Source organism: Poecilia reticulata, chromosome 1 (assembly GCF_904066995.2).
Source record: "Poecilia reticulata chromosome 1, P_reticulata-male-v2, whole genome shotgun sequence".
Lineage (NCBI taxonomy): Eukaryota > Metazoa > Chordata > Actinopteri > Cyprinodontiformes > Poeciliidae > Poecilia > Poecilia reticulata.
Window position 1 is genome coordinate 13502971 of NC_088830.1, and position 27383 is coordinate 13530353.

At 42.0% G+C, this 27383-nt stretch overlaps 1 protein-coding gene across 1 annotated transcript; it reads left to right on the forward strand.

The window, feature by feature from the left end:
* Positions 1 to 580: 580 nt before the first annotated feature.
* Positions 581 to 22115, forward strand: nomo (nodal modulator). Its single transcript, XM_081606663.1, has 31 exons — positions 581 to 813; positions 1325 to 1414; positions 1487 to 1532; positions 1650 to 1750; positions 3158 to 3264; positions 3395 to 3467; positions 5150 to 5302; positions 5883 to 6020; positions 7114 to 7203; positions 7465 to 7570; positions 7966 to 8116; positions 8212 to 8389; positions 9191 to 9332; positions 9461 to 9592; positions 10730 to 10866; positions 11980 to 12067; positions 12265 to 12328; positions 12405 to 12500; positions 12583 to 12804; positions 13821 to 13903; positions 14051 to 14210; positions 15055 to 15181; positions 15746 to 15859; positions 15948 to 16075; positions 16494 to 16635; positions 16870 to 16953; positions 18135 to 18245; positions 19272 to 19373; positions 19466 to 19585; positions 19677 to 19769; positions 20875 to 22115. Exons 1-31 carry the CDS (start codon positions 658 to 660, stop codon positions 21004 to 21006), a joined length of 3666 nt encoding a protein of 1221 aa, XP_081462789.1. The 5' UTR covers positions 581 to 657; the 3' UTR covers positions 21007 to 22115.
* Positions 22116 to 27383: the final 5268 nt, after the last annotated feature.

Sequence of the window (27383 nt, forward strand, 5' to 3'; positions counted from 1 at the left end):
ATTTCTTTGTAACTTTAAAATGACTCCCGGGTTACTGTAGAATTGGAGCAGGATGGCTTCTTACTGGTCAGTCATAAACCTATAGCAGTTGGTGCGTAAAGAGAGTTTTCCCTCCTCTATAAGGTTTCTAATATAATGGAAAATAAAATATGCGCACACATTTTGGCTCTACATTGCCTTACAAATGTATTCTGACCACTTGCACCTCTCAACACTGTCCTGTTAAAGCCACATGGTATCTTTTAATTTGACTTCTTTGATGCACCAATATTGCTACATATTCTCATTTAGATTTAGGTCTGAACTTTGACTAGGTCATTCTGCTTTGATCTGACCCATTATGTGTTTCTGGATGGGGTGAATCTCCACCTTCACATCAGTCTAGTCAGTTCTCTTTTGCCCCAACACGTTTTTTTTCATGTACTTATCTGTCTTTAGCTCCATTTATGTTATTAATAAAAAATAATTAATAGGGTTAAGTCTCCTAATGACGTATTTTCACGAATACGTTTTTTTTTTAAATTATCTGCGTTATATATCCTCCGACCCGCCAGAGGGCGCTGTTGAGGACGTTTTAGAGCACTGTCTGACAGCGGCAGCTCAGCTGGTACGGAACCGGAGGCAGCGTGCTGGGTGGCTCTTATCGGTCTGTCAAAGATGTTGAGAATTACGATCCAAGCAGATGTAGGATCTTTTTGGTTCTTGTTCTGCGTCATCTACACTCAGGTCCTGGCCGGCTCCTCAGATGACATCGTGGTGGCTTGTGGTGGATTTGTCAAATCCGACGTTGAAATCAACTACTCCCTGATCGAGGTGAGATGAGCTAGCCGCTAGCTGTTAGCTGGTTTATCGTAGCAAACCAAAGGTTAGGCGGAGCTATCTGCATGAATGGCAGAATAAAAATACGTAAACAATATTCTGTTCTGGTAAAAAAATAAAAAAAAAAAAAATTGCCTGTATATATAATTATACAATGAACGTAGTTCGATGGTAATTTAGCTACATTAAACCCGTGGTTTATCTGTTGTCTGTGCTTAAGTTTTGTTTTAAATGTATCATTTGAAATTAGTACTATAATCTTGTGCAGGTTCTCCACGTGGCAGTCTCACTCCTAATCCTAATATCTGTCAGAGTTGATGAGGAAGACCTTAAGTGCTCCTCCTAATCCTGCCTCATTCAAGCCTCCAGAGGATTTAGGCACTGGGTTATTTAAACCTGTGAAATCAACCTTGGGCTTAAAAGCACCCAACTAAATGCAATTAAAACCCTAAAATAAAGCCGAGCACAATTCAAACGCTGTTTCCGTGTCCTGTTTGGTTCCCAGATTAAACTGTACACTAAACAAGGCTCCTTAAAGTATCAGACTGACTGCGCTCCGATCAATGGGTACTTCATGATCCCCCTCTATGACAAGGTAACGAAGCTGCTGATCGAACATTTCCGAAAGAGACGTTATGGAGCTCACACTTGTTTCTCTGAAATGTAGGGAGACTTTGTTTTGAAGATCGAGCCTCCTCTCGGCTGGAGCTTTGGTAAGAAGTCTTTTTAACTCTTAACCACAGGTTGTCTGCAGGCTCTCTCTCTCTCTCTCTGTGTGTGGGTGTGTGTGTGTGTGTGTGTGGATTATAGTTCTTGTTTACTGCCAACAGAGCCAACCAGCGTGGACCTGCATGTGGATGGAGTCAGTGACATCTGCACCAAAGAAGAAGACATCAATTTTGTTTTTACAGGCTTCTCGGTCTCAGGAACGGTAAGGCTTTCTGTGGTTTTCAAAACGCGCTGAAGGAAATGATGCTTCATGATAACTGAAAGAAACAATTAGAATGCCACCGTATGGATAATTTTTACTAAACCGTTGACTGTGTGGTGCTTAGAGTTTACACAATCTGTCAACAACAGTTGCAATTTTCTGCTCCCCTTCATGTAAAGACATAACAAAGTCAATTAAGCAAAAAAAATATAGAGTAACTAGCTGCTACATTTTGTTGTATTGTAAGATCTTATTGCAGACTTTATCTTCTTGTTTTTTGTTTTGTTTAGTTTTTTTGCCTATCTGCTACTTCTTTCTAGCGTAGTTCCACAGTGGGTTTGCTTCCTTTCAGTAATCTTCATTTAGAAAATGATAATAAAAAGCTTTTCATGCCATGACTGTTTCTGTCCCCTGGGACCAGAAATATTTCCAAATGGCCCAATTTCTCTTTCTATTAAGCAGAGGAAAGCTTTTGTCGCTTTCTTTCAGCCAGCTGAGCACCAGTGCGCAGCAACAGGTGTGGGAGGGAAAGCACTGCTCTACTCTGTGCTCCGTACATGTTCACAAAGAGTTTATGCGTGCAACTTTGTTTTGTTTGTTTCCTTTGAGTTTGCGAGATAACAACTCACAAACTCAATAGCTTGTGAGTTGATCAATAGCTAAACATGCTATTGCTTACTATTGTAAGCCATTGTCCATTTATGCATAAGCGCATATGCCCCCTTTTTCATAAACTCTGACTTTTTACATAGCTAACGCGCTTTAAACAGCATGTTTGGTGAACGAAACACTTGTGCAACAGAAACAAACATTTTTGATAAGTTTTGAAAAATCTGTCTGGACTTCTATGTAGTTCTGCAAGTTTCTCAGTTTTTTTTTTTATGACCAAGACAGCTTAAAAACAAAATGTGACTATATCTTTCTATCTATCTAGCTGGCCTTGGCTTTTTCGATTCTCAGCAGAAAAAGCCAAGAATCCGTTCACAGTTAAAAAAAAAAAAACAAATTCTGAATGAGATCACTGACTTTAAAGAGCACCATTTAGCATAATTACACACATCCAAATATATGTATTTTCCATGAGAGGTTTAAGCTTGGAACAACCATGTGATCTCAGCAACCTAAAGTTTATCATCTGATGAATGAAATTAATTTGAAGCCATGATGAACGCCTTCATCAAGAGTCATAGTCAGAGAGCAAAATGGGTGCGAATCATCTGAACTCTTGACTGATTCAAGCCGCTACATTTAATGAACGTGAACAGCGATAAATCTATGTACCCAGGCTGTTTTCTTAGTCTAAATGAAGCCGTTTCTCCACAGTCGCGATCAGCCGGTGCAGTTTCCGTCCTGCTGCTGGTTTTTGTTTTGAATATTTTGTTTCCCCTGTGTAATCCGACCGCCTAGGTTCTGAGTAAGAGCCACCTCCTGGGCCCCGCTGGAGTCGAAGTCAAACTGAGCCTGGCGGGATCAGAGGAGAAAGTCAGGAGTGTTTTCACACAGCCTGGAGGAAAGTAAGTGCACCGTGGCTCTCTTTGTTTAATAAGGATTTGCACAAATGCCTCTGCAGAAATCACACTGGTGAAATTATTAACAGTTAACTGCTGGCAAAAACTTAATCCTTTTTTTTCCTTGTTAACACAGGTACACCTTCTTCAAAGTGCTGCCTGGAAGTTTTGATATCACAGCCTTCCATCCCTCCTGGTCCCTGGAGAAGGTTGGTGTATTTCCTGCAGGGTTTCACGCTGCCACAGTAAAAAGCGTGGCATTCTGTTTGTTGGTTCTGCCATTTAATCACGCAGAAGGTTACAGCTGTGATTAACGGCCGCTTCTTTTATGTGTTCAAAAAAAATAGTGACGGATTTATGAGTTTCGAGAGCATTTTTGCGTCGACGTTACGAGCGACCACGACGACAATTTTCTTCTGACTTCATCTTTCTGGGAGGAGTTGGAATTGCGAACTTTTTGCACTTTTTCTGAATGATGTTTTAAATCACTGTTCACCGCCAGGACAGAGCTGGGCGCTAAAAGTAAAGCGCTGAAAGTCGAGCACTTTCCGACCGGGCCAGTACATTTCAATCTGCACTGTATGCAATTTAGTGTCGAGACTTTGCTCATAACCTTGTTCAGGCTTGTTGGCTTTTAAACGAGAATCCGTGTTTCGGTTTCCCACTGCAGAATCGTCACAGTTAATCAAATATCAGGGTGAATGTAGAAAGAAAAGTTTTCACTTTTGTCTTTATGCTGAACATGAGACGAGACATCAAAATCTATGCCGAGGTAGCTGTTTTTTTTATTTTTTTATTTCTAGTTTTTTCTGGCCACTTCAAATAATATGTTAGCTTACCTGATATGACACGACCCACTCAAAATCTTACAGAAATAAAATACAACGATAATTTCAGACTAAAAATAGAATGGTTTTACTTGCTTGTTTCTTTTTTCTTCTTTTGATCGTAATTTGATCTGTTCATGAAAGAAACGATAAGTAGAATCTGGCAATATTTAAATGCTGCCCAAAAAGTAAGTAAGTAAGCTTTATTTCTATAGCACTTTTCACAGACCAGGATCACAAAGTGCTGCACAAAGTATAAAAAATAAAACAAATTAAAAACAACATACAAACAATAAAACACAGTAGTACACTAAAAAGCAAGATTAAAAAAGTGGGTCTTAAGTTGTTTCCTGAAAGTGTCTATGCAATGTAGAGATCGAATGGTGCAAGGTAGCTCATTCCATAGGCGGGGCGCCACAGCTTTAAAAGATCTGTCTCCACGAGTCTTAAAAAAGGTCCGAGGAACCGTCAACAAGTTCAAATTCGACGACCTGAGGCTCCTAGTTGAAACATAAGGCTGTATGAGATTCTTAATGTAGTCTGGCGTCTGTCCATGAAGAGCTCTAAAAGTCAGTACCAGGATTTTATAGTGCATCCTGTAAGATACAGGCAGCCAGTGCAAGCTTTTGAGGATGGGAGTAATATGTTCCCTCCTGTGGGTGCAGGTGAAAAAAACGGGTAATTGGATCAGAAGCCAGTTCAGCGTTGGGTTGACATTCAAATATTAACTCAACTGGGTAAATATTTTCTTCTTCAAATGTCCAAATGTCTAAAAAAAAAAAACATACTTTAAATATCTTGACATTTAAAAATTGTGTTTAACTCTGCATCTCTTGAGGATAAAAAAACAAAACAAAATTTAAAAAACTTCAGTATTCACTTACTTGCTGATCTGATCAGGTTCCATGTCAGGTCAGCAAGGTTTTTTCTTTATATATATATATATATATATATATATATATATATATATGGTCTCCAGGACTAATCACACAGTCTCTAAACAAGGGGAACTGTTCCGCCCCTGCATGCTGCCTGACGCAGCAACCTTTGCTGTCTCCATGCAGAGTAAGACCGCTGTGCACGTCTCCAATGCCAACGCTCTGGCCGCCGAGCATCTGGTGGTTGGAGGCTACGACGTCTCTGGGGAGGTCCGCAGTGATGGAGAGCCCATGAAGGAGGTCACCTTCCTGCTGTACTCGGCCACGGTCAGGAAAGAGGTACACCAACATCCGTTCGCACGTTTCCAACGAACAAGAGGAGTGAAGCCGGATCGGAAAGTTTTTGTCTTTCAAGCTAATCTAGAAGGGATCGGGGGTTTTTTGTTTGTTTGCTGCTTCAACTTAAATCTATTCCTAGCATTTTATTTGGAGCCTGGAAAAGGATTAAATTTGTTTGAAGTGGTTTCCTAATCTTCATAGGCAGGTATAGAAAAATGAGAACATTAAAAAATCAATTTTCTCTGATTGTGCATCTCGTCTAACTGTCTAAAAACTGCATTCATTCATCCAGACTTTCCAGTCTGTTGATGCATCCATGTCTGTCCTTCCAGCCATCTAGAAGTCGTTGATTTAACATTCCCACCTTCCATTATACATCCATCTGCCCATCCTTCTGCAGATCTTTCCTTCTCCTGTCTGTGGTTTTCAAGGTCCCACATTCAAAGCCTAGGCTGTTCAAATCTGTCAAAAAAATCTACAGTGAACCTTTGTGTTTATGGTTAATTCTAACCTTTGAAGTGATGGCGACCGTAACGTGGTCCTTGGTGGGTTGAAAATGCTAATGTTCTTTAACTTCCAGGACATCAGCGGCTGCAACATGTCCCCAGTGGACGGAGCGGATAATGAGGACAACTCCCTCGTCTACCTGTGCAGCACTCAGTCGAAGAACGACGGCACCTTCACGTTTCCTTCACTGGCCAGCGGCGACTACACCGTGGTATGTTCTTCTGCTTTTCTGTTTGCTAAGAACAGGCGCAGATCGACATTAATGTGAGGTATAAAGCTATATCTAGCAGTCATTAATTTACTGCATGGGTCAGTTAAATGGTTAAAACAGTGTATACAACGGTATAAAGAAATCAGTAATACTTATGTATTGTGCTTGAAGCGGTGCATTGGGCTGGTGTTCGGCGAAACCCAGTTGTAAAGTTCTGACCTGTACATGCCCTTGAATTAAAAAAATTATGCTAGGCCTATTTTGCCGAACAAGCTAAGTTAGCAGCAACTTCTGCACTTTTTTTTTTTGTTCTTTTCTGCTAAAGACCCTTTTTGTTTTGCCATTGAATGCTTTTGGTATGAATCGAAAATGGAAGAAAATATGGCCCAATAAGAAAGGAGAGATCCAGCTCAGTGAGAGAAAGTCCAGGTGGAGCATTAAGAGGAGATGAGAATCGAGGAGAAGTACGTAGGCCAGGCTAGGAAAACCTTCTAATTAAGTTTTTTAAATTAAGTTTTGAGGAAGAAATTTTGCTAGAATGAATCAAATTAATCCGCTCAAGAAATCTTTGATTTACTGACTGACTTTTTCTGCAGATCTTGGACAATTTTTGTCCCAATTCTAAATTTTTATCCCCTTTTAGCCTAGACTTTGTATTTTCAAGTTTGAAATCAAGGCTGCTTCTCATATTTAATCACTTACGTCAAAGTGAGTGTTTAAATCTTTCTGCAGAAATACAAATTCTTTGCAGTGTAATTTTTTCCTGTACGACTAAGAGGTAAGCCACTGATTTTCAGATGGTTGCAGTTTTCAGTTTAGACCACTAGATGCCACCACATCCTACATTCTCTATTTTTTTTTTTTATATAATAATGACTTCCCCTGTCTTGCATAACCACCCAACCATGTCATGCTGATGTAGCAGCTTGATTCTACGGCAAGAACCATAAATAAAAAAATAAATATTGATATTACCAAAAAAACGAAGGAAAAACGATTTCAAATTCACCTTCAGGGGTTTGTTTTGATCAGATTGTTGTTTCAAAGCAGAAAAATGACTTCTCTTTTATTTGTGACCCTCCTTCCTCTGCAGGTGCCTTTCTACAGAGGAGAAAGGATCACTTTCGATGTCGCTCCCTCCAGGATGAATTTCAAGGTGGAACACAACAGCTTGAAACTCGAGGTAAAAAGTTAAAATTCAGACTCTCCTCCTTGGTTTTGTTTTGCTTTGTGATTTACTAAGCGTTAAGCAGAGAAAGGAATAATTCCTGCCGCTTAATTTGTGCATTCAGTATTAAGTGCAAAAAAAAAACATGGAGTCATCTCGTATTTTTAAACTAAAATGATCTGAAATCCCTCTCTCCTTTTGTGTTTGGTAATGTTCAGATCTCACTCATCACTAACATTTATGAACGTCGTTCTGTTTTTGTCGCTCTCTTTTCAGCCCATCTTCCGTGTGATGGGCTTTTCTGTGACGGGCCGCGTGCTGAACAGCGCCGACGGAGAGGGCGTGGCAGACGCCACCGTCTCGCTCAACAATCAGATTAAGGGTAAGCTTTAGCATCGCTGTGTTGTGTTATTAAAAATAATACACAATATTACATATCCTGTAGATGAGTTTGGCAGGTTTTATATATATATATATATATATATATATATATATATATATATATATTTTATTTATTTATTTTTATTTATTTTTACAAACATTCAATGTGCAAATTGAACGAGTCTTCTTTCGTGCCGCCCTGGGTGGTGACCGTACTGCCCATATCGGAAGCCGTCTCAGCACACGAACTAATAGAAAATATCTTTGGATATTCTTTACTTGGGCTTTTGAAGACTCCTCGTTTCCTCTGCAGATTTAACCTCCGTGGTAGCGTCTTGTAGTTCACATTTCAAACGCGTTCTGACGCTGCACCGTCCTTCCTGTTGTCCCCCGCAGTCGTCAGTAAGGAAGACGGCTCCTTCCGGCTGGAGAACATGACGGCCGGCGTCTACACCATCCGCGTCACCAAGGAGCTGATGCTCTTCGAGACGGTCACGGTGAAGATCGCCCCCAACACGCCCCAGCTTCCCGACATCATCACGGCGGGGTACGTTTGCCGTTTTCTAACTCGAACGAGTACCAACAGGAAGTGGTTGGTGTCCCCGAGAAGCCTTGTAGCGTCCTGATGTTTGTTGAACGCAGGTTCAGCGTTTGTGGCCAGATCTCCGTCAGCCGCCTGCCTGAGGGCATGAAGCAGCAGGGGCGCTACAAGGTCACTCTGACCCACCGAGGCCAGGACAAGGCCCTCAGCTGGACCACCGATTCGGACCCTCAGGGGGCCTTCTGCTTCCAGGCCAAACCTGGGAACTACAGCGTCCACGTGAGTCTCGCGTAGCTTTCAGGTTTCGTCTAAGTGTCCGAAATCATCTGGACCCTTTAATCATTTAAATAATTTAACCTTTTTAGTTATTATAAATCTGGAAAGTGATTCACAAATATTAAGTTTGACGTGTAGAAGGTTTTCCAACTTGGACTTTTTTTTGGTTTTAGAACAGAAACAAACTTTTCTCTTTTAGGGTGCATTCACTTGAGCCCTGCTTGGTCAGCTTTGGTCTAGAAAGTCCGGTTCACTTGGTGGAGGGGTGAATGTGCAATCGAGCTCTGATGCTGACCCAAAAAGCGAACTCTGGTCCACCTAAGAGCCCAGATCTCGGTCGGGTTGAAGTGAACTCTGGCGCTGTTTGAATGCACACGTGATGCTGCGCTAGCAGGAGAAACGGCTCGTGGTCTTTGACCAAAGACAAAAGAGAATTTCTGCAGTCGCTAAAATCCGGGCTCTACTCCGTTTTTGTTTACATTTTGTGTAGAAGGAAGTTGAGCTCGCGTCGTCTTCTGATGGTGTCGTGTCATTTCCTGCGTAAGTTCTTGACGCAGCGCTGCGGCAGGTGAGGGTGGCGGCGGGATTTCCTGAGGGTTTGGATCGTTGAACACGGCGCAGTACAAAAACGAATCTTACCAGCTGAAGATGTAACAAATGTTGCCACTTCCGTCCCCAGTGGGACTCAACTGAGGAACTTGTGTGAAAATCTTAGGAACCAAGGAACACTGCACCATTTGTGTCATTCTGTTGTGGGAGCTTTTTACAGACGTTGCTCCCCTGACTTGTCCTCCGTGTGTTCAGGTGTCGCTCCCCGAAGTGGAGGTGAAAGCAGGCCTGGCCCTGCAGCCTCAGGCCCTGGAGGTCTCGCTCGTGGACCGGCCGCTCACAGACTTGCTTTTCACCCAGTTCATGGCTTCCGTCTCTGGAAAAGTTTACTGCCTCGGTAAATGCTCTCCTGGTTGATCCTCACTCAATGCAGGTTTCTCTGTTGGCCTTAAACGAGCAAATGTTTCACACCGGTTTGCGGATGCTCCCGTCTAAGCCGTCCTCGTGTTCGCTGGTTTCTTGCAGCTTCCTGCGACGACCTGTCTGTGACCCTGCAGCCGGTGAGCCGGCAAGGAGAGAGGAAGACGGTGGCTTTGGCTGGCAGTGCCGACGTCCTCAGCTTCAACTTTGACAACGTTTTGCCTGGAAAATATAAAGGTTGTTTAAATTTCTTACCAAGTATTTACACTGAGGGGAAAAACATCAATTTCTCTGCTGAATTTGTAAGTTGTTTTTTTTGTTGTGTAACTTTCAAACCTTTAGGTTTGTTGGCTGCTAAGCAACAGATGTTTTGTAGGGCTAATGTGTGAAGAGTTGCTTCTCCGCTCCAAAAATTATTCTTTTTTTTGACACTCAGCAAGTTTGAATCACTATCATGCTTCAAGTCTCATCTATGCATCTTCAGTGTCTCAGACAAAAGGGCAGGATTTTTTTTTTATCCTACTTCCTGTTGCCAAAGACATCATTCATTTACATCATTCCTGGCTGTGGCTTATGAAGTTCTCTTTAGACCTCGGAGTAATACTAGGGTCTATTGGTTTACATTGGAAAGTCTTAAAATTCAAATGAACTTGATGTGACATTTTTGAGTTTGACAGACAGTAAAAGCAGGAAAAAATCTGTGGAAGCCTAATTCTTTCCCTTTAACGCCACTGTTCTCATTTCAGTCAAAGAAATGCAAATCACTCTTGCATATTGGGATTTTTTTATTTTTTACGATATTCTTCATGAGATCTAATTACCATAATACTTAGAGGCTGTTCGTTTTCTTATAAGTGGGCAAACTTCAAAAACAAGCTGTGGATCAAAGAGTTATTTTCATGCATTTGTATTCTGTGAAAATCAACCTCTGCTGTTTTGGGGGGGGGTGAGGCGGGAAATGGATGCTCGTTTCCTCCGAGTGTCTCTGTAAAAGTCGTTCTTCCTCCTCTCTGACTCCGCGGCTAATTATTGGGAAATCAATTTGTAATTAACACCTTTAGATCATAACTGTGGTAAAATAGCAGACATGTTATCGCACAGATGGCACCTCTGGGTCTCCTGCTGCTCCATACATCCATAATCCTGTTCAGCATACAGTGTACATTCTGTTATTTGCCTGCAAGCTGTCTGCACACACAGCATCCCTGAGGTGTCTGTTCTCAGTTTGGTGTTGGCAGCCCTGACTGCTGCGGTGCTTAACGTTCTTAAGCTTTTTCTTAAAGATCCCTTCAGGGAGCACAGACGAGATGCTTCCGAGGACTTTTCTCAACCTTCTTTAAAGTTATTTCTTTCTCCCGCTGTTTCTGCTCCCAGTGGGCATTTCTCACGAGGAATGGTGCTGGAAGCATAAATCCCTGGAAGTGGAGGTCCTGGACTCGGACGTCTTGGGCGTCGAGTTCAGACAGATTGGCTACATCCTGCGCTGCTCCCTGTCCCACGCCATCACTTTGGTCAGTATGCAGCCGTCCGAGGTAGGGACACAAACGGTTAATGGTTTATTAGATTAAAGTTGGCTCCAGTCGATTAACTAATAACATCTGCTTAGACCTTCTTATAGTGTTGTAGTTTGGCCTCCGTCCAGAAGAGGCAGCGTCAGCTTCTCAAAATTGTAAAATTGTGACATGATGGAAAAATATTAAAAAAGAAAAACACGATTACAATAAGCAACGTTGATTTTGACTTGGATCGCTGAACGGAGCAAATTTTTCACGTTTCTTCAAGAGCAACCAATATCTCTCTGGTCATGGGGAATGAAGTGTTTCACATATTTAATCTTTTTTAACTTGTATTTTTCTATTCAGCAGAAAAATGAAAAGCAAAACATGGGTGATAAGTATTTTTCTCGAACCTTCAATAGAAGAACCACAGACAACGTATATGAATTTTATGACCAAGCTTTTGCAAAAGGAGAAGACTCATCAAACTGCTCCTCCAAGCCGTTCACTGAGCGTTCTGTAAACCTTTGGTTACAGCTTGTCTTTTATTATCGAGCAGAAACAGGGAGGATAGGTAAAGAAGACAGCAGAGATAAATTATTACTGCACAGGCAGTTTCTAAGATGGGGAGTATTCCGGCTGATAAGAAGGCACCTGTGGAGACGTAATTTAAGGTCTGGGAAACACACAGTTAACTGTTTCACATGAAGACACAGGCAGATGGGGCCTCCAGGTCAGTTTATACACACAGAGGAAGAGAACACTTTAAATTGAGCATTAGACTGAATATGAACTAAAGTAATGACAAAATGATAATACCAAAAAATCTCTAACAATGGGTTTCTGTTTTGTTGTATTTTATAAATATGTCTAAGTTTAGTAAAGTCAGGAAGGCCACATTTTTTTGTTTGCTCAGTCAGCTTACAAAGAAAAGTTAAAGTTTAATTTTGTTTTCAAAGTATATAACTCAAAATTGAACGCTCAGCCCTCTCGACGCAAGAGAAAACTCGGGTGTTTCAGAAAATGACCTCTTACCGTAGATTAACTCAGTAATCAGTGTTTTCCTTCCCTGAGCTGACCGCTCTCCCCGGAGTTTTCACGACGTCTTTCCGCTCGCTTCCCCCGCAGGAGTTCTTCCAAGATGGCAGCAAACCCGAGAACGTCGGCGTCTACAACCTCTCCAAAGGAGTCAATCGCTTCTGCCTCTCCAAGCCTGGTGAGTTTCTTTCTCCTGACCTCTCTGTAGCTTAACACGGCGTTAATTAGCACATGGAGGAAAATTCCACAGACCAGCAAACCTTTCCCTCGTGCATAGTCGCAGCGCAGCATTTTGACCCGAAAGGTGTGTGTCAGACTTAGCTAAATATAAAACTGGAACAAAGTGATTAATCACATAAAAATGGTTTTGTCCAGGTGTTTACAAAGTCACCCCCCGCTCCTGCCATCAGTTCGAGCAGGACTTCTACACCTACGACACGTAAGCGAAGACGCGGCCGATTGTTTAACAGTTTGAACAAAGTGTCGTTGCAAACGTCCCTGCTTCTTCTCTGCAGCTCGGCCCCCAGCATCCTGACGCTCACCGCCGTGCGCCATCACATGACTGGGCTCATCACCACAGACAAGATGCTGGACGTCACAGTCACCATCAAGTAACTCGAGAAGCCTCGGGCTGCTACGTTCCTGTCCGTCTGAGCGTCCATTTAACTGTTTTGATCTCCCCCCGCCGCTCAGGTCGTCCATCGAGAGCGAGCCGGCGCTGGTGCTCGGCCCGCTGCGCAGCCTGGAGGAGCAGCGGCAGGAGCAGCAGCTGCAGGAGATCCAGCTGCGGCGGCAGGAACGAGAGCGGCGAGCGGCCGAGGAGCAGGGCGGCGCCAGAGACGACAGTCCCCCCATCCTGGAGAAGGCCGACGAGCTGGCGGGCCCGTTTCACTACGAGTTCTCGTACTGGGCCAGGTCCGTTCGCGCATTCCATGATCTAGATCACGGGTCTGCGACCTTTACTAACCCAACACACGTCCCCCCCCCTCAGTCCAGCGAAATAAAACTCGCAACTGATGCATAGCGTTTTGTGAAAAGACAACTTGAATATCTACTACAGAAATTTGCGGTCATTTTTAAAGCACCACCGTTTTACTTCCGTTTTTAAAATAAATTAAAAAAACCCCATTAACATAAAGAGAATTGATACGTTTTCGTCTGTGGGAAGAAAATGTTGTAAATAAAAAAAAACACTTAGTTTCCAACGTATTGATGAGAAAAAGATCATAAATATTGCTGGTACTTATGCCATTCTGTTGTGAAAATTTAATGCAGGATTTATTTGATGCAAAAAAAAATTATTTGTTATATTTATATTTTTAAAAAATTGTTGGCTCTGTATTTATTTAGCCGGACTGCGGCTCTGGAGCCACAGGTTGCAGACCTCTGATCTTGCTGCTCCGTCTGTGCTTACATTAACTTTTTATTGAATTTTTTTTGTTGTTTTTCTTCGGTTTTTTTCCGCTAATATGTGACCTGGGGCAGATTTCCAGTTCTGACTGAATTATAAAATAATCTTAGCTATATCTTCTGGGAGAGAAATCAGACTCGGCAGGTGGAATTATTATGAAAACAAAACTTAACAAAAAGACAGAAGATTTGATCTCTAAATCTGAATAAATCTCACTAAGTGTGCACGTTGTAATTCTTTTCGTGAGATTTCTACGTGCAGATTTGGTTTTTAGTAACATCAGTGACGCAAAGTCAGATTCCCCTTCATTTTCACTCGGTGTGCAGTGATGCACATTTGAAAGTGTTTGAAAAAACTTTCTCTACCAACAGTTTAATCTTAATGAGCGGAAATTATTTAACGCCTTTATTTTCTCATACGCCGCCTGTAATTTCACAAAATTGGAAACCTTGCATCCATTAAAAGTAACCACCTGTCTTAAAATAAATAAACAAAGAGCTGCGCTAATATTTCCTTGCAGGGCTGGAGAGAAGATCACAGTCACTCCCTCCTCCAAGGAGCTGCTGTTCTACCCGCCTGAAGTGGAAGCAACTATAACGGGGGGTAAGAGATTTCTCACACACTGAAATTAAGTCCGACATGTAGAGAGCAGGTCTAAATTTAGGATTCACATTAACTATGAATAAGTAGGTTTGTCCATTTCTTTGCTTGCATCACAGAACGCCTCTCTCTATCTGTCTCTCTCGTCAGAATCGTGCCCCGGTCGGCTGGTGGACATCGTTGGGCGCGCTGGCCTCTTCTTGGAGGGCAGAGTGTCTCCGGAGCTCCAAGGTGTGGAAATATCCATCACGGAGCGAGGCGCTTCTGTGCCGCTCATTACTGTGGCCACTAATGAGATGGGAGCCTACAGGTATGAAAATCCAGACAGATAAATGGACTGCATTAAAATTTCAGTGAGGATGTTCAGGACTTTTGGGCCGACGCCGCCTGTGGCTTTCGCTTGAAAACGGATGGACTCTCGCTGGCGTTACGCCTTGTGTGCGGCTCTGATGGGGCCCTCTGGATGTTTATTGTCATCAGAGGATATGCGCGGCGTTGCAGCCATGCATAAAGCAAGACATTACGCTTCCGAATCCAGACATCGGGTTAAAGGCTAAACATCAAATGTAATGTAGTCATGGATGTAAACGCCGTGGTAACGTTTGAGGGATTTAATGGAACCATTGAGACGAAATGCTGTCTTATTTATTCAAATTAGGGGTTTTTGAAGTAGAAGAACATGTTAAAACATGATGGATGGGAAAAGATGTTGGTGTGGAAAGTCTGAACTGAACGAAGCCTTTTTAAACCGATTTTCAAAGTGAGGCCACCGGGGGGCGGCCTCAGAAAACTGGAGTGAAGATGGAGAAAGAAATAGGGTTGAAAATCAAATAATTTTTTCATAAAATGTAGTCAAAAATATAAGTGGAAATCATTTATTGAACTGTTATTTGCCATGCTCATCCTTCTGATTAGCTGCCAGTCAAATTCATCAAGCCGCATTTCAGTTCAGTGCATATTTACTTGTTGCCTACCCTTCCTGTTTCCATCAGCAATACTTAGCCTTCCTGTTTCCATCAGCGTTACTTAGCCTATCTCTTTCCATCAGCGTTACTTAGCCTTCCTGTTTCTGTTACTTAGCCTTCCTGTTTCTGTCAGCGTCACTTAGCCTTCCTATTTCCATCAGAGTTACTTAGTCTTCCTGTTTCCGCCAGCGTGGGCCCGCTCCACAGCGACCGGCTGTACGACATCAAGGCCAGTAAGGAGGGCTTCGTCCTGAGTCCGGTGGAGGGAACCCCAGGAGACTTCAAGGCGTTTGCTCTGGCCGGAGTTACCTTCAAGGTACATGCTACCATCGTCTGCATACTTTGTAACAACTTTACATTTAAGGGATCACAAGCCCCGCTCACACTGTCTCCACTCAGCCTGTTTTCATCTTTACCACCCTGGACTGATCTTGCTGGTTTTAAGTGAATATGAAATGTCAGAATCAAAAGTTTCTGTTCATGTTTTTCTTTCTGAAAGTGTAATTAAGAGAGAAGATTACTCACAGATGGTTCAAACCGGGTTTTTTTTTTGGGGGGGTGGGGGGGGTTCCCGCTCTGTGCTCTTGGCCTTTATCCTGCTTTTTGTTAAAAGGTTCCGTACTGCACAAATTGGTATTAGTCTCCCTTTCTGACTAAGTGATAAATGGCTCTGCCGTCAGTTCCACACCATTGACACACAGTTTGGTGCCCTTGGTTATCCTTCACTTGTACATCCCCCTTTTAAATAAAACATCTGTGACACGAAATTGAACAGCCAGCTTGATTACACCCACAGTACCCACAATGTCTTTATGTTTCAGGGACATTTTATTTTTATGTGTAAAACATGAATCTGAATAGTTTTTTTTCTTTCCTGCAGATAATATCAGACGATGGACAGCCGCTCTCTGGAGTGCTTCTGTCTCTGAGTGGAGGGCATTTCCGTTCCAACCTTTTGACCCAGGACACCGGTCTTCTCACCTTCAACAACCTGGTGAGCCAACAGTTCAGAAAGCAATATAAAGTTTCCTCTTTTCTTTTTTTTTGCCCCACGCTTGAAATAACCTTGCTTTTCTCTCCAGAGTCCAGGCCAGTACTACTTCAAGCCGATGATGAAGGAGTTCCGCTTTGAGCCGGCGTCTCAGATGATCACGGTGGAGGAGGGTCAAAACCTGAGCATCGATATAACGGGCATCAAGACCGCTTACAGGTACACACACACTGATTTATACAGAGCAATGCAGAGAATATTCAGGGGTTTTTTTTATTGGGATTTTATTAGATGGAACAACATAATTTAGTTTGTTACAAATTGAAAAATCTTTTTTATTTTTTTAATGTAAAAGCCTTTTTTCTATATTTATGATGCTTATAAATAGTCATGTCCAAATAGTTCTTCTGAAGTCACTTGATCAGTAAGCAGAGTTCACACCTCTGTAATTGAATCTTGCGCACCACACTTTTCAGATTTTATATAGAAAATATTTTTTTCCATTTTCCTTCCACTTTACAATATGCGCTACTTTTGTGTTTGTGGACGGGCTCAACGTGTATGAAAACTTTTGCACGATGCCGTACCTTGTTGAATTGTCTGTTCCGCATGTGTGTTCTTGTGCTTTCGCTTCCAGCTGCTACGGAGCGGTGCAGTCCCTGAGCGGCGACGCGGAGCGAGACGTGGCCGTGGAGGCGGTGGGTCAGGGAGAATGCAGCCTCTACAGCGAGGACACCGTCACAGACGAGGAGGGTCGATTCAGACTCAGGGGTCTGCTGGTGAGAGAAGGTTTTAAAACCTTAGGGGGGGGGGTTGAATTATCTCGTACTCCAGGTGCAAAAACACTGCGATTTGACCTCGCTAAATATAACATGTAGGTGGTATTTGAGGCAGGCATGAAGGGCCGAGTTTGAATTGAAGCACTCGATTGCTGCATTTTATTTGTAGCTAGGCTTTTAGGCTGTTTTATTTAACGCTTCGCATGACTAAATGTTTGTGTTCTTTTCTTTCAGCCGGGGTGTAAATATCTGATACAGCTTCGAGCCGAGGGCAACGACCACATAGAGAGGGCACTGCCTCAGCACAGAGCGATAGAGGTAGGCAGCAGGGTGACAACATCCTCAACAAATCGTAAGCTTTTTAATAACGGACAATGACTGGAGAATATATTCATCATAAAGAACAAAACAAGCAAAAAGTGCAAACCAAAAGATGTTCTGTTTAATGATCGAGATCAAATAATATCCAGATGAGAGCAAACAAGATTAATGAATATATATCATATTAATCTTGGTATATATATATATATATATATATATATATATTCTTCCTGATAAAAAAAATCACCAGGTCACCCTTTTTTAAGTTTACAGTGTACAGTAATTGACACTCCCTCTACCCTTAGATATATTTATTTACTTGTTTAAATAAAATATTGCATGCTTAGCTTATTGTTGAGGGGGTGAAAAAAAAATCACAGTACAAGTTTGTGATTTTAGTTGTTAAAAATATGACCTTTTTTTAGGCCCATTGGACGACACCCCCTGATCTATGCAGTTGGTTGTAATGATAACTTCTTACTCTGAATTTAGGCAGGACTTCTCTATTTTTAATCAGTACAATACAGTAACATATTTGATTTCTGTTCACTTTGTAGTCTCATCAAAGTTTATTTAACTTGTTTGAGTACCTGAGCAGAAGCTAGAGTAACCTGATTGTTCTGATTTCTTTTTATTTTAAAACTTCCTTATCTCTAGACTGCAGGTCAAACTTTGTATTAGTTCCTGCTTCCACCTAAAGTGCTGAAAGTTTCCAGAGTTGAGATAAATACGTAATACTTTCTTTCCATTTATTAATTTAACTGTTAAATCGGTTATGCACAGAAAGTTTGAGAAGGGTATGGAAAAGTTTGGTAATTGAATTGTTGAAATGACTGTGAGAACCCTGTGATTACGACTTAATATCAGCCTCATCAGGTGGACCCCTTTTTTTTTTTCTTCTTCTTCTTTTTTTCCGCTGAACAAAAGCAGCGCTAATCCGCTCCCCAACCAAATTCTAACCTATCATTTTATAATTTCATCTCGTCTGAAAAGCTGCGGTCCACCTAATCTCTCTCGCGAGGCAGGAAATGCCTTAATTCCCCCTTTAATTCTCTGTTATTATCGCACCATGTGACTTTAACAAAAGCTTTTCCTCAGTTCACTTTTTCTTTTCTTTTTTTTTTTTTTTAAACATGCACGGCTCGTACTGTTAGATTAAGCTGCGTGTTTCCTATCAGGTTGGGAGCAGCGACATTGACGGGGTCAACATCATCGCCTTCAGACAGATCAATCAGTTCGACCTCAGCGGGAACATCGTTACGCCTCCTGAACATCTCCCGACGCTCTCGGTAGGACTTGCACTCCCTGATGCTTGGTCTGTTTTGCTGCTTTCTGGAAATCCCTGGAACAGTTTTCAGCAGACGTTTACGTTCACCACTCGCACAAATGTCGTATTAGTCACGTTCCAAGCTGTGCCGAGCCGGGCTTGAACTTAGGATTGTCATGTCCTGGTTGACTGATGAGCTTCAATAAAGTACATGGAGGCTCAAATTTATGCAAAGCGCCCAATAAAGTCGAGGTTGGTACTTTATTGTTAGTCTGGTCTTTGGTGTTGCAGGTGTTTTAGTTCATGGTGGGACTGAGCAATGAATCAATAACACTGTATATTGCAGTAGACGTGATCAATATCAATAGAAAATACATTTGATTGAGTGTTCAATCAAGTCACTGAACTCCAGAACCCCACAGCATTCTGGGAGATGTAGGCAGAGGAAAGGATTAACCCTCTCAACTCCTCACTCCAAGCTAAGCAAGGTGGGTGGCATCAACTTTAACTCGCTCACTGTTTGGTTACCTAGCAACAACCTGTAGAGAAACTTATGCATCAGCAGTTTCATGTTTCGCCAACAAAATAAAAAGACTAAAACGTGGAGCGACAGGAGGAAATGAGTAGAACGGCTCAGGACCGGTTTGGTAGTATTTCAGATATTTAAAACAAGAAACAAATTGATAATTATTGATAATTATTACAGACATGAACTTGTATCGCGATGATTTTCAGCCATATTTCCCAGCCTCGACTCATGTGTCGTAAAACTTCAATGACCAGTTAATTTTACAGCTGCAACTTGGACACAGATTGCTGTCCCAACATAACAATAAATCCAAAAACAAAAAACAAAATCACAGCTGCTGCATGTTGGCTTCCAGGAACGGCCTCCCAAGAACGCTGTGGTGAACATTTGTTGTGCAATTTTAAAGCAGTGTCAGAAAATTCCAATTCTGCAGCGAAGACTAAACATTTCTGCACCAAATTCTGGGTTTTTGTTGCATCTGAAGGAAAGCTTACAGCTGACTATTTCCTCTGTCACCAGGTGAAGCTGTTCAAGAGCGACAACCTGGACAATCCCATCAACAGCGTCTCTCTGGGACAGTCCCTCTTCTTCCACTTCCCCCCTCTGGATAGGGACAGCGAGGTATCGACTCATCGCTTATTCCGACTAATTATCCGGGCGCCGTGTGCAGTTTGTGATCTGAACACCCAATCTGTGACTTTTGTCTTCTGCAGAGCTACGTTCTCATGCTGTACTCCACCCTGTCCCGCTCCCAGTACGATTTCACTCTGCCTCAGGTCTCCTTCACCTCCGCCGGATACCACAAGCACGTCACCCTCACCTTCAACCCCACTGTAAGAAACGGAGAGACAAAACTCCCGTCTTAGTCTCTGACATGCCATCAGTTCTGATTTGTCCGTTTCTCTCCTCCGTTTGTCTTTGCAGCGCAAAGTGCCCGACCAGGACGTTGCACAAGGCTCCTACATCGCTCTGCCTCTCACCTTGCTCCTGCTGATAGCGGCGTACAACCACGAGAAGGTAGCCGTCAAACCCGACCTCGTCCAGGTTCCCTGTTCACATGGATTTTCTTTCCTCACTTCTTGTAGTTATAAATCTTGAATTGAATTTAGTTTGTGTGGAGAAGACGGCAGCATTAACAGCAGTCAGGCATAACAACACACGATAAAAACCACAAGGAAGCCTAGAGCTTATTTCCAGTTTGGTCCTTTGCAGCCATAAAACTCGTAACTCAATGTTTATATCAAAACATTTTTTAAAAAATGAGTTTGAATGAGAAAAAAACATGAATTTAGGCAAGAAAATAGGCAAAAATTTTTCTTTCTCAATTCATTCTGTTCTGTTTTCCTTCCTCTTGTCCTCTTATTTATCACTTATGTCCTCATATCTTCTTTTTCTTCCTTTTTATATCCCTTTGTCTCTTGTGTACTACTTCACCTCCATTCTGGTCTTCCTTCCTTCCTTCCTTCCTTCCTTCCTTCCTTCCTTCGTTCGTTCGTTCGTTCGTTCGTTCGTTCGTTCGTTTGTTTTGGGTGTACTTCCTTTACTTTCTGTCTTATATTTTTCCTGTTGTTCTTTTCTCATGTCCTCATTCGTCCCTTTCTTTCTGTCCTTGGTTTGTCCATTTTCCATATTTAAAACCTGTCCAATGTAGGAAAATGTGCCCTGAATTCATAGTGAACTTTGGTATTTTGTATTTTGACATTTATTAGAAAATACACAGCTACCCTAAAAAGAACAACATTATATAGATTATTAAGCAGAAGCAGGATTTTAACATAGATGTGTTTCTCTACTCGTAACTGATGTGATTAATAATATTCTCTAAATAAAGATGCATACATAAATTTTTAGCATCCAGTAAAGTAAAAAAAAAAAAGCCTTTAATGCAGTACCTTTAGATAACGTAATCATTTTGACCATTTTAAATTTGCTCAAATCAATAACCTTTTTAAGCCAATGATATATTTATTTGCCAGTAATGCAAAAAGTCCTCTTGGCCAGAATAGCCTTCACCCTCAAGATCAAATCCCGGTCTGGAAGTCTTTTTCAGTTTCCTGCTTCTTCTAATTAATTGCTCAGATGCACTGAAACGTTTTTTGTTTGTTTTTTTTTTCTTTTTCAGGTGATTCCCCTCCTGATGCAGCTCATGAGCCGCTTCCAGGGAGTGAGGACTATGGCCCAGGCCAGCGCCGACATCGCTGCGCTGGATGAAGCCAAGCGTCAGGCCAAGAGACAGAAAGCCAGGCGCACGTGAGGCGGGCCCCGCCCTCACGTCTGCGTCCACTAAACTGATCCCTAGCGACTGGTGACCTCAGAGACCAAAGAGGACACACTGCACCAGCGTTTACGCCAAAGCGTTGGTGTGCCAGTGAACTGTTTAGCATGCCAAGGTGTAATTAATATAAGCAAAACATCTGAAGAAAAAAAGAAAAAGAAAAAAACTCGATATGCATTACCGCCACCCGTCAGCCAATCAGATTCCCTGGACTGAAAGATGAAGTTTTAATTAGTTTTTGTGTGTATTTTTTTTTTCTACAAGAGGGATTGCCCAGTATATCTGATCACATTTGTAAGAAAACCACTGTTTTTATACGTTTGTAATTTCTCAAGGTCAACATGTGTGTTTGAAAGCTCTTACCTGCCTCTCATATCGGCCGTCGATCTGTTTAGGAGGCTCAGATGTCTGTTGGGGCTGAGGTCAGTTCAGATGCAACACAGTTGTTTTAATCTGAATCAAATCATTTCACTTCTGCAGCCGTTTTGCTGTAAGCTGAGCTGAATCTGCTTAAGTCCAGTTCACTGCAAGTCCAGTTCTTGAAAACAGCTCAGGATGGGAGGGAAGAACAGAATGCTGGACATTTTCTGTATTTTTTTTTTTTTGTGGATATTTTTATTAAATAACAGGTTGGGGGCGGCGGGATATTGGGACTAATGGCTTGATTAATTTATTAACATGTTTAATCGGATGTAAATGATGACTAGCTTTGTTTTCGGTGCAGTTTGTGTGTGATGATCTAGTTTTAAATCAGATCGATGAAGAGTTATCTATTACAGTGAGTTAATGTGAATATCTACAAATGGCCTGTCACGACTACGAGTTAGAATAGGGAACGATTAGAAGCAGATCTCGGCTCAGAGCTGGGAAGAGCTTTGGAGCTCGGTGATTTTTCTGTTTTGAATTTATTTGCTGTCTGGTGAGGCTCACGTTCACTCGAGGATGAATCCTGCTGAGCCGTATTTAGACAGCCGGGGTGAGGAGAAGACGGGGGGAGGGGAGTGATTATAGCTTTCATTTGTTCACAGTCTTCTATTTTTCATTTTGGTTTGTTTTGACAAAATTAATAAAGTTTGACTGAAAAGAGATTAATTGGACTGTTTTACTGCTTTCCCTGTTGAGGGCAGTGTTATTCTAGTTGTCATATGCTCAGAAAGTCCCCAGGATTCAGCTTCTTATTGTTAAGCTGTGCTATTTTATACATTTCCTCCTTTTTTTTTTTTTTTTTTTTTTTACAGTTTCTTTTCCTGATGTGATTCCTGATTTCTCATTGCAAGTCCTGGCCAGGCTGATTGTTTGCTAGGAGGCTAAAATGTTGTATTGCTTCTAAAATTCCGCACATATGTAACATCTCTCTATCATCTGTTTTTAACCTGAACAACAAGAAGTATGGATTGTGAAATGAAACGGAGATCAGGCCAGTAGATTTGAGCCGTTTAGTGACGATGCAGAAAAATGCTTGCAAATATTTTTTTTAGCATCTGAAGGACTCACAAATTTATCAGTTGTTTGCTTTAGTGTGATTTTGTTTTCAGTCTGAATAAATGTAGTGTTAAGATAACCTATTTAGCATTTCTTAAAATTGTGAAAGATTTTCTTTTTAAAAGCCTGAGGGATTTCCTTCAGATACTGGAAATGAATTCCTCAGTTTTAGTGTTTTAGTGAACGATGAGACAGATTAAAACTTTAACACTGATAGAGTTCAATTCAAAGTTGGAAAAAAAAGGGTCTTGATCACCTAAGAGAGACAAATGTAAAGTATATGCACTGGTTACAGTTCTACATTAAAATATGTTGCTTTTGATTAACTGGGAAACCATTATGAAAGCCTAGTTTTTTTTCCTGTGTATTAATCTTCCCGTTAGATTCTCTCTGTTCTCTTAAAGGTACTTATGGCATAATTTTTAAATATATTTTGATGTTGAAGTTAAGCATTAAACCATTCATGCCCCATGATATTTTAGATATAAAGTTTTGTTTTTTTATTTGAGCAACATTTTTCATCTGATCAACAGTAATATTATTTTGTTATGTATATTGTCCATGTGGACTTGTGTTTGTGGACTTGGAGAAGGCGTTCTCCAAGTCCACAAACCCCCCACAGGGCCCCCTCAGGGGGGCCCTGTGGGGGGTACTCTGGGAGTATGGGGTACCGGGCCCTTTGATACGGGCTGTCAGGTCCCTGTATGACCGGTGTCAGAGTCTGGTCCGCATTGCAGGCAATAAGTCGGGCTCGTTTCCAGTGAGAGTTGGACTCCGCCAAGGCTGCCCTTTGTCACCGATTCTGTTCATTACTTTTATGGACAGAATTTCTAGGCGCAGCCGAGGTGTTGAGGGGATCCGTTTTGGTGGCCTTAGGATCGCATCTCTGCTTTTTGAGGATGATGTGGTCCTGTTGGCTTCATCGGAACGTGATCTGCAGCTCTCACTGGAGCGGTTCGCAGCCGAGTGTGAAGCGGCCGGGATGAGGCTCAGTGCCTCCAAATCCGAGGCCATGGTCTTGAGCCGGAAAAGGGTAGAGTGCCTTCTCCGGGTCAGGGGGGTCATTCTGATTCAAGTGGAGGAGTTTAAGTATCTGGGGATCTTGTTCACGAATGAGGGAAGAAGGGAGCAGGAGATCGACAGGCGGATTGGGGCAGCGTCTACTGTGAAGCGGGCGCTGTACCGGTCCGTCGTGGTGAAGAGAGAGCTGAGTCACAAAGCGAAGCTCTCGATTTACCGGTCGATCTACGTTCCCACCCTCATCTATGGTCATGAGCTTTGGGTCATGACCGAAAGAACGAGATCACGGATACAAGCGGCCGAAATGGGTTTCCTCCGCAGGGTGGCTGGGCTCTCCCTTAGAGATAGGCTGAGAAGCTCGGTCATCAGGGAGGGACTCAGAGTAGAGCCACTGCTCCTCCGCGTCGAGAGGAGCCTGTTGAGGTGGCGTGGGCATCTGGTAAGGATGCCTCCTGGACGCCTCCCTGGTGAGGTGTTCCGGGCACGTCCCATCGGGAGGAGGCCTCGGGGAAGACCCAGGACACGGTGGAGGGATTACGTCTCTCGGCTGGCCTGGGAACGCCTTGGGATTCCCCCAGAGGAGCTGGAAGAAGTGGCTGGGGAGAGGGAAGTCTGGGCCTCCCTTCTGAAGCTGCTGCCCCCGCGACCCGACCCCGGATAAGCGGAAGAAGATGGATGGATGGATGGATGGATGGATGGATATTGTCCATGCCCAACCCCCAGTTTGAATCTGTGATGGCTAGCAGGCCTTCAACAGAAAGACTTGATGCTCGTCGTTTTTCAATATAAATCTTCAAAATACCAGTGAAAGCGAGAGAAAAAAACCTGGTATACAGTTATAAGATGGATTTGATTACTGTTACACAAATAAAATTTTTTCACCTGACTACTGAGGTTATAAATGACGTCCGGCCGTTTATAACGTCAAATTGGAAAATAAATGATTTCCAGTTTTTCCTAAACTTTCTGTTTCTGTCTCAGTTCCTATCAAGAACGACATTATTAGATGAATCTAAACATATGTTACATTTAAATCTGATTAATGTTGAGCTTGTCTGGTTCGAACCTTCAGACAGAATAGGTGAAATACCTTTATTATTTATTTATTTATTTTTTCTGATTTGCTTTGGCTCGCCTCTAGTATAAAAAAGTATACCATTCAAACCTGGACGAGAGATTCATCTACGCTGAACCACTTCTCAAAACAGAAAAGAAAAAAAACAACAACAATGCCCTACTGTACTTTGCCAGAAGCGGACGCAAAGAAATCTCCCCGCGTCCACAACCGTTTCTGACACTTAGTCATTGACAGCGTTTTGCGTTTCAGCCAATTTAAGTTTAAAATTCCCAACTTTTGTCGCTCTTTATCACCTCCTGGAGAAGCTGTTAAGTCTCCCTTCCTCTCCTGTTACGCCGACGCATTTGACACGGTGCTTATTTTGATCCCGCACGGTAAAGCTCTACCTGCTTGTACTCTTGTCGGCCTCCTCGCGAAAAAGATGGCAGGTGTTCTGTCATTCAGAGCGCAGCCTGTTTGACAGCAGCCGAGACGCCACGCCGAGCCTCTCTGCTGGCATTTCGACTTGATGCGATTGAGATGCAGCCAATTAGTGTGAGCCACGCAGCTCGGTGTCTGTCTGGAAATGAAAGCTGCAAACAACATCAACATACACGGGTGTCAGCAGCGTGATCCGATAAGCTTGTTGCTCTCCGGATTCATGGCACATGGCAGCATCTTGTAGATGCGGAGATTTTTCTTTTCTTTTTTTTTTCTGTTTTAACAAAAGATGTGACTAATTTAATTTCTAGTTTTTGGGGAGGCTAGTATTTTAGGCATCTATGTCAGCAGGAGTCTGTTTAAATCAGATAGCCTTCAAGTCAGATTCTGTGTGCAAATTCATTAAGTCACTTTTTAATTTGAACTCACTCCATGTATGCTCTCGAAATGTCTATTAGGTATTCTCAGGCTGATGTCCTGTTGGAGGGGAAAGAATGATTTAAACTGTTTGATTTTAGATTAGTTTTACAGAAAAGGCTATGTTTATTTCTCTACCATTTCCCCGTCTGGTCTTTATTCTGCTCTTTTATATTGCTGCATAATTCCATTTCAAATCTGTTCCTTTTGGGCACAAAACACAAGTCGTCTCCAGTGGAGGAGAAAGGAGGCTGCGAGGGGTTGAACCCGCATTAACCCCCAGATGCCTGATGCGAAGACAGGAAGGAGGAAGGAGGGATTAAATATGCAGAGGAGATTATTACAAGACGGACAGCGGTGAGAGTGATGTGTAATAGTATCTACTCGATGCTTTCTGCGGTGGCTGAGGTCAGTGTGTTGAACCAACTCTGAGTTGCCAGTTTTTATCAATACAAAGAAGTGTGTCATGTACCCCCTTTTCTGAAATGTAATGCCTGCTTACCGGTAGGCAGATGCAATGGAAGAGACGGCATTATTTCCAATGTAATCAGAGTGAAGCCTTGAGGTAATCTGTGTTTCTTTATATTGATTCCAATGAGGCCTCCTAGTGTTTTTTTTTAGTATTTGTTAGTGTGGTCTGTAAGTCTGTAAGAATGTTCTTTCTCTCGCTGAAAATCTTTGTGTAATATAGGTTCAATGGAAACTTTATGAAAGTGAAGTAAAATTCTCCAACTGCACCGTCACTTGTGTTAAGGTCAATATGTTTTAATTGGAGTCGTGCCTGGCTAACATCAGCTTATTGTTGTGCATGGAACTTTAACAGAGTGGTTTGGTATGTTTGAGAATATGTCTGTGAATCCCTGCATAGGGTTCTTTTCTTCAAGGAAAATCATGTTTAATTTTTGTTCCTAAGGGGTTTTTTCTTTCCTTGGGTGTGTGGAAGAAAAAAACAACAAAAAAACATCTTATGATGGGTAGGAGCAACACGGCCAACAGCTGTGTATCTGAACAAGTGAGAGCGCTTGATTTAAGGTGTGGTCAAGGGTCTCTAGGCAACAGGAGGTACGAACTGAGCATTACGGTTAGCCTGGCTAACCATAATGCTCAGTTCGTGGCTAACCATAGTCGGAAGGATTATTCAGACGAACTTTAGTTAATAAAAAGGATGGACGAATCATACGTAATATGATAAATGACAGCGCGTCGGAGCTAAGAAAACGTAGCTCTCTCTGCAAAACCCCGCCATATTCTTTCTTCTTCTTCTTCTAACTTCTACTTCTGAAGCATCATGGGATATATAGTCCATTCCATTACAAGTCCACAAATAGTCCGTTTTGAACCACATAATAATTATGAAATACTAACCAAATCTATGAAATAACAATTACAACTTTAATATATTAAATTGTAATATCCCAAATAACAAGTGATAAAAAATAAATAAAAAAATTCTGGTTAAACCCCCCAAAAATTCTCAACAACTACAATGTTTTTTGTTTTTATTTCACAGAAACATATTTGAATCCAGTTTAACAAACCAAAGGCTGGCAGGTAAAAACCTTCCATTTAAGTCACTTTTGTCTGTAGATTTTGTTTGTTGGAAGACCACAAGGACCTTACTCTGATTTTGTTTGTTTCGGTTCTAACCTGACTTGACATTAAATAATAAGGTCATTGTAAAGTGGGATTTTATGATAATGCCCAAATGAAGCTTTTTAATGCTATCTTTATTTTATTGGCTTTGTCCATAACATTCACAACCCCACTCACGTCTGTCTTCTCACTCAATCTTTTACTGACATAGACAACGATGTCCTGTTTGAAGAGTTTCTGACAGGATTCACAGCTCATCGTGGTCTGAAGCAGCGCTCAGATAATGACCTTGTGTCTGTACTTGTCCCGTTAGACCTCAATGCTGCTTTTAATGCCATAGAATCAA